This window comes from Lepisosteus platostomus, chromosome 16, assembly GCF_059453375.1.
Source record: "Lepisosteus platostomus isolate fLepPlt1 chromosome 16, fLepPlt1.hap1, whole genome shotgun sequence".
Classification (NCBI taxonomy): Eukaryota; Metazoa; Chordata; class Actinopteri; order Semionotiformes; family Lepisosteidae; genus Lepisosteus; species Lepisosteus platostomus.
In genome coordinates, this window is record NC_142626.1 from 1,088,617 (window position 1) to 1,102,113 (window position 13,497).

Consider the following 13,497-nt stretch of genomic DNA (forward strand, 5'->3'; position numbering starts at 1 on the left):
AGAGGAGAGGAGAGGAGAGGAGAGGAGAGGCAGTCCGGAGATCTGCACCCTCGGAGGGACAGCGGGCGGCACGGCCACAGCGCCCCATCCCGAGCCGGAGCCTCCGAGATTCCGGACAAAGCAGGGATTCTGTCGGAGTGCCGGCACAGCTGGATTTCTCCCAGCCACATCTGGAAGGGGGGTGGAGGTGGTGGGGGCGCTTCGCTCCGGGGGGGCTGCAGGTACGGCACCCCAGCCCAGCACAGCTGGAGCCGGGGACTTTCCGAACATCTGGACGGGGAGGCTCGTACTGGACAGCGGGACGGATCCGGGATCGAGGAGCCCGGAGCGGCGCGGCGTCTCTCTGGAGGGCTGAAGGGACACCCCCCGGGGTGTGGAGTGTGGGGGGGGGCACGGAGGCATATAAGAAGAAAGGGGGGACGCGGCCGGGGGGTCAGTCGGGAGACAGGAGCTCTTGCCCACATCTGGAGTGAGGAATGGTGTCGGGAAGGGGGCGGGTGATGTGTCGGACACAGCGGAGCTGGGAGTTCAGGGGCTGCTCTTCCGAGACCGGGATAACGGCAGGGCCCCGGCTCCAGAGGACGTGGCTCCCAGCGGGGCCCAGCGGGCTCACGCCGTGCCTGATCGGGGGCCGCGGGGCACGGGGAGCGCCAGTCCCTCCATTTTTACCACACACACGGACTGGGGATCCGGGCCGCGTCCGAGCCGGAACCAGAACCAGAACCGGACCTCCGTGAGCCTGGAGTAATAAAAAGTGGACCCACCCTGGGCGGCTCCTGTCCCCCTGCGGCCCGACCAGAGCAGCATCTGGAGGACGGGAGCCCAGGAGAGGGACAGACACGGTCCGCACTCGCCACTGGACCTGGGGGGTGTCCCAGCAGACATCCTGACCTGGGGGGTCAGTCTGAGAAACACTGGGGTGAGAGACAAGGTGGGGGTTGGGGGATCATAGCCGACTGGGGTCCCCCAGATCCAGAGGGGCCGGCGCTCAGCGCAGGAGAGCTCAGGACGTCCTGGCTGTGGAAGAAGAAGGAGCAGCAGCTTGTATTTGGGTATTTAAGTAAGAAGTTTAGATCAATGTATTGATCCAATAGCCCACTGCCACACACACAGACACACACAGTCACACACACAGACTCACAGACAGAGAGACACAGACACACACAGAGACACACAAACACACATACATACACAGATACACACATATACAGATACACACACAGAGTCATAAACACAGACACACACAGAGACACACAGATATGCACCTACACACACACACACACACACACACACACAGACACACACACACACACACAGTACTCAAAGTGGGGGGCAGCAGGGGGCGGCTGGGCCAGAGAACCAGAGAGTCTTGTACCGCGAGCCAGGAGAACCGAGCCTCACACTGACTGCTCCGGCTCCGGAGAGCTCGGGAGAGCTGGAGCACAGAGACGGACGCGCGCTGCTCGCCGACACCAGATCCGTCCTGACCTCCAGGGCAGCAGGGCGGGCTCGGGGTCCAGAGAGGTGGAGACCGGCGCGGGCAGGAAGAGAGCTGCCTTCAGGGGCCCTGGGATCGGGCACCCGGCTGCGTGCCAGCTGCCCCTGCCCCGGTGCCTCCGGCCCGAGTGGCGCCTCACTGGGGTCGTGCCCTGAATCTGACCGGCACAACTACGGCAGCCCATCTGGGCAGGGGGTGAGGGGGGGCCAGGAGTCAGGGGTTAAGAGTTCAGTGGAAAAGCACTACTGGGAGGGCACCAGATCAGTCTGTTTTTTACCGACAGGGAGGTGCAGTGGTCGGCGTGGGTGCCTCCCAGCGCTGGGGACCTGGGTTCAGTTCTGGACCTGGGGTGCTGTCCGTGTGGAGCCTGCATGTTCTCTCCCTGTGTTCGCGTGGGTATCCTCCCACAGTCCCAGAGGCAGGCTGGTAAGTTAATTGACTTCTGGGAAAATTGTCCCTGGTGTGAGCGTGTGAGCGTGTGAGTGTGCGTGCGTGCGTGCGTGTGTGTGTGTGTGCTCTGTGACGGACTGGTGCCCCATCCAGGGGGGACCCTGTCTTCCGCCTGTTGCCTGCTGGGATAGGCTCCAGCTGCCCCGCGACCCGGAAGTGGAGATGTTGTTTGGAAAAGGGCTCAGGCTCAGAAGTGTTCGGGATCCTGCTGGACTGTGGCTCTCCAGCACTGAGCTGGCCGGCCCTGCTCCACACCTGAGAAGGTGACTCTTCTCGGTGTGAGGAACTCTGGAGCTTGACGTGCCACCTCTAGCTCTCCAGGACACCTCTGGAGCAGGTGCAGGTCTCCAGTTAAATCTGTAACCCAGAGAAACCGAGAGAGCAGTTTCTACATCAGGTGTGGCTGGGGGAGAGGGGGGCGCAGTACCTATCAGTAACCACAAGGTGTCGTTGCTTTCCTCTTCAGTTTCCATTCACATAACATACAGGACAATATAGCTTTTTTATACGTATATACATCTATATCTGTAACCGCTGTTACAGATCCCCCACTTTCCTCATATCTTAACCAGGAGGGGGAGAATTTCTCCTGCAGAATTACTCAAAACTCTTCCACACCAGAGTGTAGGACAGCCCTCCCAGATTTCATTTTTACTTCAGTAGTTCCTTCATTCAGTTCATGCACCAATCTATTCTATCAATGTCCGGTATTCATTTCTGCAACAGTCCTGTGTCCCTCTGACCTGTAGAGTGTCATTCTTACAGGGGCAGAACGTCACACCTGCGGAGTGAATTAAGCCTTTAATTGGTTCAATTAAGTAACTTACAGCTAGACTAGAAAATCAGAAAGCCCTGTTGCTCTCTGGTATCAGAACTAGGGACCCCCTCTCCTACATCTGGGGTTCCTCTGGCTGAAGATGCTTATGAAGACTGAAACATTCTGGGCATCCTTCGAGGAGCAGGGTCAAAGGTCATTACTTGAATACACCACCTCCACTGACCTGGGAACAGGTTAGAGAAATCAAAGTAACTACTTCATGAGTCCAATCAGAAGAGAATTGATCAATCACCCTTCGATAAATTAATTAGTCAAATTAGCTAATTGAGAACGTGGGTTGACCACAAGGTGGGGTGAATGGCAGGGGACCCACACAGACCGCAGGGTGAGCACCCCCTACTGGCCCCACTAACACCTCTTCCAGCAGCACCCTGAGCTTTCCCAGGGGTCTCCCCTCCAGGTACTGGCCAGGCTCCCACTGCTGGGCTCCAGTGAGCAGCAGGGTGATGTAGCTGCTGGCGAATAAGATCAAGCAGGACTTCACTGGGACCCTCACCCAGCGGGTGGAACCCAGAGCTGGATTGGGGAGACTGTGCAAGCCCCCCCTGAGTCGCTGGACCAGAGCCCTAACCCTGACCCTGGAGGTCAGACCTCGTCCTGGGGAAACAGAAGGCTCTGATCCCAGGGAGCCAGGCTGGCCGGGGGTGGGCACTAGGACCCAGCGTCGAGGTGGGCGGGAGAGTGCGAGCTGTCAGTCTGCTTGATTTATGATCTGTCTGGGGGCCAGCTCAGCTGGGACTCTGTATATTAGAGCCCTTGCTTCAGAGGCAGCCCCCACTGTCTCTCCCTCTGACCTCGGACTCTCTGCTCAGGAGGGCTGGCCGGTGGACAGGGGCCGACGCTCGTGATTCCTGGTGTGGACCGGCGTGTCTGCTGCTGGTTCTCGCCAGCTGGGCTGGGTGAAGAGGCCAGGGAGGAGGAAGAGGAGGATGAGTGAGGCCAGGAAGAAAAGGTGAGCGGCCGGATTTCGAACCAGAGTCCGCGACTTCGGGGCCTCGGCTTGGAAAACTGGGAATTTAGCCAGTGAGAAGCCGGAGCGAATTCGGGGGGGGGGGTTTCTTGGATATTTAGCAGGAATTGGAGTTTGTGATCTGCTGCACGCTTTACAAAGCAGATGCAGACTTTGCCCCAGAAGCTGTTAGAATAGAGAAAGACGTACATCTGTACCTGTGTGTGGGCGAGATCCTGCTGGGAAGTACGCCCGAGCCGGGCACAGGGGCTGTGCTGGAGATTCCAGAATTTTCGAGCATGTTCTGCCGGCCCGGGCGCAGTCTGAGGGGTCATCCTGGGCCGGGTTCTTTAGTGGGAATGTCCCGCCTGTGGATCTGGCTGATCGTTGCGTACTGACCCCAGCAGGAGCTCCGAGAGCAGGAAGCCCACAGAAAGCTGTGTGTGTGTGTGGGGGGGGGGGGAACTGGCCCGAGGAGAGAGAATGGAAGTTTGAAGGGTCGTCCCGGCCGTCAGCACGGGGTCCCGGATTTGGTTCCAGCATGGAGCTCCTTCCGTGTGGAGTCTGCATGGTCTCTCTCCGTTCTCCTGCTGGCTGGCTTTGATTTCCATTGTCCCTCTCACTGCGGGCCCATCAAGGATGGGTGCCGTCTTTGTGTTTCAGGAATAGGCTCCTGTTTGTTCTTGCTGGCAATGGATAGGGATCAAATGGGATAGAATCTGGGAGCTGGGATCACGCTCACCTTCCCTATAGTCTCTGGATCGGGTGAGAGTGTGGTGTAATCCACAGAGGCCATTCACGATACATGAATGTACTGCAGGTACAGTACAGGTAATTGCAGCCCGATACATCAATCGGAGCACAGAGCAGGTACAGTACAGGTAATCGCAGCCCGATACATCAATCGGAACGCAGAGCAGGTAAAGTATAGGTAATCGCAGCCCGATACATTAATCGGAGCGTAGAGCAGGTACAGTACAGGTAATCGCAGCCCAATACATCAATCGGAGCGCAGAGCAGGTACAGTACAGGTAATCGCAGCCCGATACATCAATCGGAGCGCAGAGCAGGTACAGTACAGGTAATCGCAGCCCGATGCATCAATCGGAGCGTAGAGCAGGTACAGTACAGGTAATCGCAGCCCGATACATCAATCGGAGCGCAGAGCAGGTACAGTACAGGTAATCGCAGCCCGATACATCAATCGGAGTGCAGGGGAGGTACAGTACAGGTAATCGCAGCCCGATACATCAATCGGAGCGCAGAGCAGGTACAGTACAGGTAATCGCAGCCCGATACATCAATCGGAGCGCAGAGCAGGTAAAGTATAGGTAATCGCAGCCCGATGCATCAATCGGAGCGCAGAGCAGGTAAAGTATAGGTAATCGCAGCCCGATGCATCAATCGGAGCACAGGGGAGGTACAGTACAGGTAATCGCAGCCCGATACAGCAATCGGAGCACAGAGCAGGTACAGTACAGGTAAACGCAGCCCGATACATCAATTGGAGCGCAGGGCAGGTACAGTACAGGTAATCGCAGCCCGATGCATCAATCGGAGCACAGGGGAGGTACAATACAGGTAATCGCAGCCTGATACATCAATCGGAGCGTAGAGCAGGTACAGTACAGGTAATCGCAGCCCGATACAGCAATCGGAGTGCAGGGGAGGTACAGTACAGGTAATCGCAGCCCGATACATCAATCGGAGCGCAGGGCAGGTACAGTACAGGTAATCGCAGCCCGATACATCAATCGGAGCGCAGGGGAGGTACAGTACAGGTAAACGCAGCCCGATACATCAATCGGAGCGCAGGGCAGGTACAGTACAGGTAATCGCAGCCCGATACATCAATCGGAGCGCAGGGCAGGTACAGTACAGTTAATTGCAGCCCGATACATCAATCGGGGCGTAGAGCAGGTACAGTACAGGTAATCGAAGCCCGATACATCAATCGGAGCGCAGGGGAGGTACAGTACAGGTAATCGCAGCCCGATACATCAATCGGAGCGCAGAGCAGGTACAGTACAGGTAATCGCAGCCCGATACATCAATCGGAGCGCAGGGGAGGTACAGTACAGGTAATCGCAGCCCGATACATCAATCGGAGCGTAGAGCAGGTGCAGTACAGGTAATCGCAGCCCGATACATCAATCGGAGCACAGGGGAGGTACAGTACAGGTAATCGCAGCCCGATGCATCAGTCGGAGCGCAGGGGAGGAACAGTACAGGTAATCGCAGCCCGATGCATCAGTCGGAGCGCAGGGGAGGAACAGTACAGGTAATCGCAGCCCGATGCATCAATCGGAGCGTAGAGCAGGTGCAGTACAGGTAATCGCAGCCCGATACATCAATCGGAGCACAGAGCAGGTGCAGTACAGGTAATCGCAGCCCGATGCATCAATCGGAGCGCAGAGCAGGTGCAGTACAGGTAATCGCAGCCCGATGCATCAATCGGAACGCAGGGGAGGTACAGTGCAGGTAATCGCAGCCCGATACATCAATCGGAGCGCAGGGCAGGTACAGTACAGGTAATCGCAGCCCGATGCATCAATCGGAGCACAGGGGAGGTACAGTACAGGTAATCGCAGCCCGATACATCAATCGGAGCGTAGAGCAGGTACAGTACAGGTAATTGCAGCCTGATACATCAATCGGAGCACAGAGCAGGTGCAGTACAGGTAATCGCAGCCCGATGCATCAATCGGAGCGCAGGGCAGGTACAGTACAGGTAATCGCAGCCCGATACATCAATCGGAGCGTAGAGCAGGTACAGTACAGGTAATCGCAGCCTGATACATCAATCGGAGCACAGAGCAGGTACAGTACAGGTAATCGCAGCCCGATACATCAATCGGAGCGCAGGGGAGGTACAGTACAGGTAATTGCCACCTGTTAGAGCAGGAATAGCACAGGTTACGAGAGCTGTGTCGGACCCGTGGCTCATGTCCCCGTGCAGCGCTCAGGAAGGCACACTGTGCATCTGTTCCGGGAAGCAGCTGTGGTATCAGCGCACACAGGCGGGGCTGCAGGGGGCCTGATAAGCCCCCGTTGACGTCCCAGCCGCTGGTACCAGCCCATCGAGCGCCGGGTGTTGGCTGATAGCCTTGCCTGACGCAAACAGGGCTCCACCCGGCCAGGACACTCGGTCCGCCCCCCCCCAGGACCCCCCGGGACCCCTGCTAACCAGGGGCAACAACCCCCCTCCTGACCGAGCTCACTGGGAGGAGTTAAAGCCGATACGCGGCAGGGTATTTATAGCACAGAACGTTCAGAGAACTCCTTCACGCAAGGAGGGGTGGGAGGGTGGAACATGCTGTTCAGCCACGTCGTTGAAGCCGGCACCCTGGCTTCTCTCGGGGAAACGGCTGGATCTGGGATTCTGGGATCAATCAGCCGCTGAGGACCAAACGAGCTGGACCCGTCCGATGGATCGATTTTCCCGAGGGAGCTGGCTCCCCGATTTCCCAGCGTACGTCTTCCCAGTCCCGGCGGCTGAGATCCGGGAATGGCGTCTGCCCGCGTGGCTTCACTGTGGCTCTCCGGCAGGGCGTGCTCGGAGCGGCGCCGGGAGAGGTCTCGGACCGCGGCGCGGAGCCGGCGTGGCCTGGAGAGCCAGGTGCTGGGCGAGCTGGCCCGGCAGCTGCCCCTGGGCCCCGGCTCGGCCGCACAGCTGGACAAGGCCTCCGTCATGAGACTGGCACTCAGCTACCTGCGGCTCCGGCGCCTGCTGGCCTCTCCGGAGAGGGACGGTGAGGACACCCGGAGTCGGCACAGCCTGCACGGACTGATTCCTCTGGGTGCACCTGAGGATTGGGGTGCACACACTCACTCACTCTCGCACACTTATACACTCACTCACACACTCACTCTCGCACACTCACACTTATACACTCTCTCACACACTCACTCACTCTCGCACACTTATACACTCTCTCACACACTCACTCACTCTCGCACACTCACACTTGTAGACTCTCACACTCACTCACTCACTCTCACACACTCTCACACTCACTCTGACACACTCACTCGCACACTCACACTTATACACTCACACACTCACTCACTCTCGCACATTTATACACTCTCTCACACAGTCACTCTCGCACACTCACACTTATACACTCTCAACACTCACTCACTCTCGTACACTCACACTTGTAGACTCTCACACTCACACACACACTCTCACACACACACTCACTCACTCTCACTCACTCTCGCACACTCTCACACTCACTCATTGACACACTCACTCGCACACTCACACTTATACACTCTCTCACACACTCACTCTCGCACACTCACACTTATACACTCTCACACACATTCACTCACTCTCGCACACTCACTCTCACACTCTCACACACTCATTCACTCTCACACACACACACACACACACACACACACACACACACACACTCTCACACACTCATTCACACTCACTCACTCTGACTCACTCCCACACTCACCGGTCTGAGCTACACGCCTGTGCGGATGGTCTCCTCTGGGGAAGTCCATGCAGGCTCCCCGACTGATCCGCTCTGCTGGGGGCGGGGTGTGACAGGAGCCGCTGCGCCCTGTCTCTGCAGGCTGCGGGATGACGGAGCGTCTCAGCGGGACGTCCCGGGAGGAGACGGTGCTGTGCGCCGGGCTGGAGGGCTTCCTGCTGCTGGTGCTGTCCCCGAGCGGGCAGGTCGTCTACGCCTCGGAGGGCGTGAGCCGGCACACGGGCATCACACAGGTACTGCGCCCAGCTCCTGCACTGCTGATCCTGAGCCCACCACCAGGGGGCACAAGTCTGCACTCATGAAGGACGAGAGGACACACAGAGTTCACATCCCAGCTGAGCTTTCAGTGACTGAAATGAACAGTGGTGTCCTCTGGGATTCCCAGGATGAGCTGTAGAGACTCGTCCTGGACTGGGACCCTAGCTGGGATCTCTATGCTGTAGGGGCTCGTCCTGGACTGGGACCCCGAACTGGGGTCTCTGGGCTGTAGGGGCACGTCCCGGACTGGGACCCTGAACTGGGGTCTCCGGGCTGTAAGGGCTCGTACTGGACTGGGACTCTGAACTGGGGTCTCCGGGCTGTAGGGGCTCGTACTGGACTGGGATCCTGAACTGGGGTCTCCGGGCTGTAGGGGCTCGTACTGGACTGGGACTCTGAACTGGGGTCTCCGGGCTGTAGGGGCTCGTACTGGACTGGGATCCTGAACTGGGGTCTCCGGGCTGTAGGGGCTCGTACTGGACTGGGATCCTGAACTGGGGTCTCCGGGCTGTAGGGGCTCGTACTGGACTGGGACTCTGAACTGGGGTCTCCGGGCTGTAGGGGCTCGTACTGGACTGGGATCCTGAACTGGGGTCTCCGGGCTGTAGGGGCTCGTACTGGACTGGGACTCTGAACTGGGGTCTCCGGGCTGTAGGGGCTCGTACTGGACTGGGATCCTGAACTGGGGTCTCCGGGCTGTAGGGGCTCGTACTGGACTGGGACTCTGAACTGGGGTCTCCGGGCTGTAGGGGCTCGTACTGGACTGGGATCCTGAACTGGGGTCTCCGGGCTGTAGGGGCTCGTACTGGACTGGGACTCTGAACTGGGGTCTCCGGGCTGTAGGGGCTCGTACTGGACTGGGATCCTGAACTGGGGTCTCCGGGCTGTAGGGGCTCGTACTGGACTGGGATCCTGAACTGGGGTCTCCGGGCTGTAGGGGCTCGTACTGGACTGGGATCCTGAACTGGGGTCTCCGGGCTGTAGGGGCTCGTACTGGACTGGGATCCTGAACTGGGATCTCCGGGCTGTAGGGGCTCGTACTGGACTGGGATCCTGAACTGGGGTCTCCGGGCTGTAGGGGCTCGTACTGGACTGGGATCCTGAACTGGGGTCTCCGGGCTGTAGGGGCTCGTACTGGACTGGGATCCTGAACTGGGGTCTCCGGGCTGTAGGGGCTCGTACTGGACTGGGATCCTGAACTGGGGTCTCCGGGCTGTAGGGGCTCGTACTGGACTGGGATCCTGAACTGGGGTCTCCATGCTGTAGGGGCTCGTACTGGACTGGGACTCTGAACTGGGGTCTCCGGGCTGTAGGGGCTCGTACTGGACTGGGATCCTGAACTGGGGTCTCCGGGCTGTAGGGGCTCGTACTGGACTGGGACTCTGAACTGGGGTCTCCGGGCTGTAGGGGCTCGTACTGGACTGGGATCCTGAACTGGGGTCTCCGGGCTGTAGGGGCTCGTACTGGACTGGGATCCTGAACTGGGATCTCCAGGCTGTAGGGGCTCATGCTGCGCTAGGTGTGGAGTCCGCTCCTGCAGGATGCAGTCTGGGAATGCCGGGATTCTGTTCTCCTCTCTCAGCAGTTTGTCTCCCTCTTTCCCTGTCCCCCAGCTGGAGCTGATGGGGCAGAGCGTCTTCGAGTTCGTCCACCCCTGTGACCAGGAGGAGATGAGGGACATTCTCCACTGCCGACCAGGTGACCCAAGCCCCAGGTCCAGGGGTGCCCAGAACGTAGCGGGGGGGGGCATCATTTCACGTGACTGACAGGGGAGGGCGAGGTTTGACTTAGGGGTGTGGGGTCCTGGTCCAGGAGGGGGCGCTGTGTTTGAAAAGGGAGCAGGGGGGAGAGTCCTGTGGGAGCGACGGGGGGCAGCGGTGTTCATACTCCCTCTCCCCCGCAGAGCCGGACGCTGTGGGCAGGCAGGTCTGCGACGTCTTCGTCCGGATGAAATGCACACCGACCTCACAGCCGCGGGCAATCAGTCTCAAGTCAGCCTCCTGGAAAGTGAGGAGACACTGCGGAATCAGCTCCCTCTGTCACTCTGTCTCACTCTCCTGTCTCCCACCTCACTCTCTCTCACTCTCCTGTCTCCCACCTCACTCTCCTGTCTCCCACCTCACTCTCTCTCACTCTCCCCATCTCCCACCACACTCTCCTGTCTCCCACCTCACTCTCTCACTCCAACACCACACTCTCCTGTCTCCCACCTCACTCTCTCTCACTCCCCTGTCTCCCACCTCACTCTCTCTCACTCTCCTGTTTCCCACCTCACTCTCTCACTCCAACACCTCACTCTCCTGTCTCCCACCTCACTCTCTCTCACTCCCTCATCTCCCACCTCACTCTCTCACTCTCTCTCACTCCCCTGTCTCCCACCTCACTCTCTCACTCTCTCTCACTCCCCTGTCTCCCACCTCACTCTCTCTCACTCCCTCATCTCCCACCTCACTCTCTCTCACTCCCTCATCTCCCACCTCACTCTCTCTCACTCTCCTGTCTCCCACCTCACTCTCTCACTCCAACACCTCACTCTCCTGTCTCCCACCTCACTCTCTCTCACTCCCTCATCTCCCACCTCACTCTCTCACTCTCTCTCACTCCCTCATCTCCCACCTCACTCTCTCTCACCCCCCTGTCACCCCCCTGTCTCGCCCTCTCTCGCCAGGTGTTGCACTGCACAGGTGTGCTGATGGCAGCGCAGCGTGTGCCCGGCCCGGCGCCAGGCTGCCTGGCCCTGCTGTGCCGGTCGGTGCCCGTGCCCTCGGGCGGCGCCGCCCCCCTGAGCCGCAGCGCCTTCCTGAGCCGACACAGCCCGGACATGAGGTTCACCTACTGCCAGCCCAGGTCAGGCAACACCCCCCTTTCCAGGGGCTGGAACCCCACAGATCTGAGCCTGTGGCTCCTGTCGTCCCGGGCGGGACAGATCTCCTCACGGTCTCGTGGACATCTTGTGCCAGACCCCCACCACCCTCTGTGTAAAGCTTGGCCCTGTTCTTGGTTTTAACGGATGTCCTCTTACATTTAATCACGGAGTCGATGTCCCCTGGCATTCGGGTTGGGGGTTGGGGGGTGGCCTCGTCGATACTCGGGTCCCGCAGGGCAGGACCTCACGGTTTTGGGGTGTCCGAGCTGACGGCCGGGGTCTTTTCCCACCAGGGTGGTGGAGCTCACGGGATATGAGGAGAGCGAGCTCTTGGGGCGCTCTGTGTACCAGTACTACCACGCCCTGGACTCCCGCCACATCCTCAAGACGCACCACAACCGTAAGTGCCGCCATGTTCCCATCAGCCTTTGCTCCGGCGACCTTCACCCCCCCCCCTTTGACCTCTGACCTCTGACCCCTCTGGGCAGTGTTCTCCAAGGGGCAGAGCTCCACGGGCCAGTACCGGCTGCTGGTGAAGCGGGGGGGCTACGTGTGGGTGGAGACGGACGCGACAGTGGTCTACAACAGCCGCAGCGGCCAGCCCCAGAGCGTCATCTGCGTCAACTACATCCTGAGGTGAGGGGTCAAGCGTGCCGGAGCCTGACCGGTGACAGCAGACGAGAGCGACGCTCCGGTGGAGCTCAGCAGCACAAGAAGGACACGGGGGGGGACGCATGAGGAAGTTGAGAGGAAAGGCATTTAGAGAATAACAAGAGGGTCTTTACGCAGAAGGTGGCGGAGGTGTGGAACTAGATGCCCTAATATTGCGAGACAGATTTATACACTGCCCTGTGAGAATGTGGATCGGCGAGCGCGACGCCTTCGGCTCAGCAGCTCCTCCCTGCGTCCCCCCTCAGTGAGCCCCTGGAGTCGGAGGTGATCTTCTCCCTGGAGCAGACGGAGGACCTCTCCCCCTGCCCCGTCGCCGGGGAGCCCCTGCCCCTCTGCGCCCCTCTCTCCGGGGGGTGGGGGCAGCTGGCACGGGCGCCTGCCGAGACCACGACGGCACTGTACTCGGAGAGGGGGCAGCCAGGTGAGCCCTGCGCCACGCGGAGTCCAGGTGCCCAGTGGGGCTGGATGTACAACACACTGTGGCTTCTACATCAGTTCAGCACCTCGGCTTCTGGGGGTCAACAGGGTCCAGAGTCAATAAGGTCCAGAGTCAACAGGGTCTAGAGTCCCTGAGGTCCAGAGCCAACAGGGTCCAGATTCACCGGAGTCCAGAGTCAACAGAGTCCAGATTCACTGGGGTCTAAAGTCACTGGGGTCTAGAGTCACCGGGGTCCAGAGAATAGGGTCTAGAGTCACTGGGGTCCAGAGTCAACAGGATCTAGAGTCACTGGGGTCCAGAGTCAATAGGGTCTAGAGTCACTGTGGTCCAGAGACAAAAGGGTCTAGAGTCTCTGGGGTCCAGAGAATAGGGTCTAGAGTCACTGGGGTCCAGAGTCAATAGGGTCTAGAGTCCCTGAGGTCCAGAGTCACTGAGGTCCAGAGTCAACAGGATCTAGAGTCACTGGGGTCCAGAGTCAACAGGGTCTAGAGTCCCTGAGGTCCAGAGTCAACAGGATCTAGAGTCACTGTGGTCCAGAGTCAATAGGGTCTAGAGTCACTGTGGTCCAGAGACAAAAGGGTCTAGAGTCTCTGGGGTCCAGAGAATAGGGTCTAGAGTCACTGGGGTCCAGAGTCAATAGGGTCTAGAGTCCCTGAGGTCCAGAGTCACTGAGGTCCAGAGTCAACAGGATCTAGAGTCACTGGGGTCCAGAGTCAATAGGGTCTAGAGTCACTGGGGTCCAGAGTCAATAGGGTCTAGAGTCCCTGAGGTCCAGAGTCACTGAGGTCCAGAGTCAACAGGATCTAGAGTCACTGGGGTCCAGAGTCAATAGGGTCTAGAGTCACTGGGGTCCAGAGTCAATAGGGTCTAGAGTCCCTGAGGTCCAGAGTCACTGGGGTCCAGAGTCAACAGGATCTAGAGTCACTGGGGTCCAGAGTCAGTAGGATGACCAGGGGTGTCAGGGAAGCAACAGGGGGTCAGAGTGAGCTGGTATCATGGGGTTAAAAGTGCCC

At 59.0% G+C, this 13,497-nt stretch overlaps 1 protein-coding gene across 26 annotated transcripts in view; it reads left to right on the forward strand.

The window, feature by feature from the left end:
* Positions 1-13,497, forward strand: part of LOC148646582 (hypoxia-inducible factor 1-alpha-like) — a 24,740-nt gene continuing 11,243 nt past the window's right edge. For 15 of the 26 annotated variants that reach the window (XM_088609162.1, XM_088609167.1, XM_088609159.1 and 12 more), the window contains exons 1-11: positions 4-1,060; positions 1,782-1,924; positions 3,599-3,738; positions 7,285-7,487; positions 8,331-8,482; positions 10,121-10,205; positions 10,411-10,514; positions 11,176-11,354; positions 11,667-11,773; positions 11,862-12,009; positions 12,291-12,466. In XM_088609162.1, coding sequence (XP_088465288.1) covers positions 3,716-3,738; positions 7,285-7,487; positions 8,331-8,482; positions 10,121-10,205; positions 10,411-10,514; positions 11,176-11,354; positions 11,667-11,773; positions 11,862-12,009; positions 12,291-12,466 — 1,177 coding nt within the window. In that variant the 5' untranslated portion in view covers positions 4-1,060; positions 1,782-1,924; positions 3,599-3,715. Of the gene's footprint in view, positions 1,061-1,781; positions 1,925-3,517; positions 3,739-7,284; positions 7,488-8,305; positions 8,483-10,120; positions 10,206-10,410; positions 10,515-11,175; positions 11,355-11,666; positions 11,774-11,861; positions 12,010-12,290; positions 12,467-13,497 lie in introns of those variants that run through there. The other 11 variants (XM_088609176.1, XM_088609181.1, XM_088609182.1 and 8 more) reach the window with 8 other exon arrangements.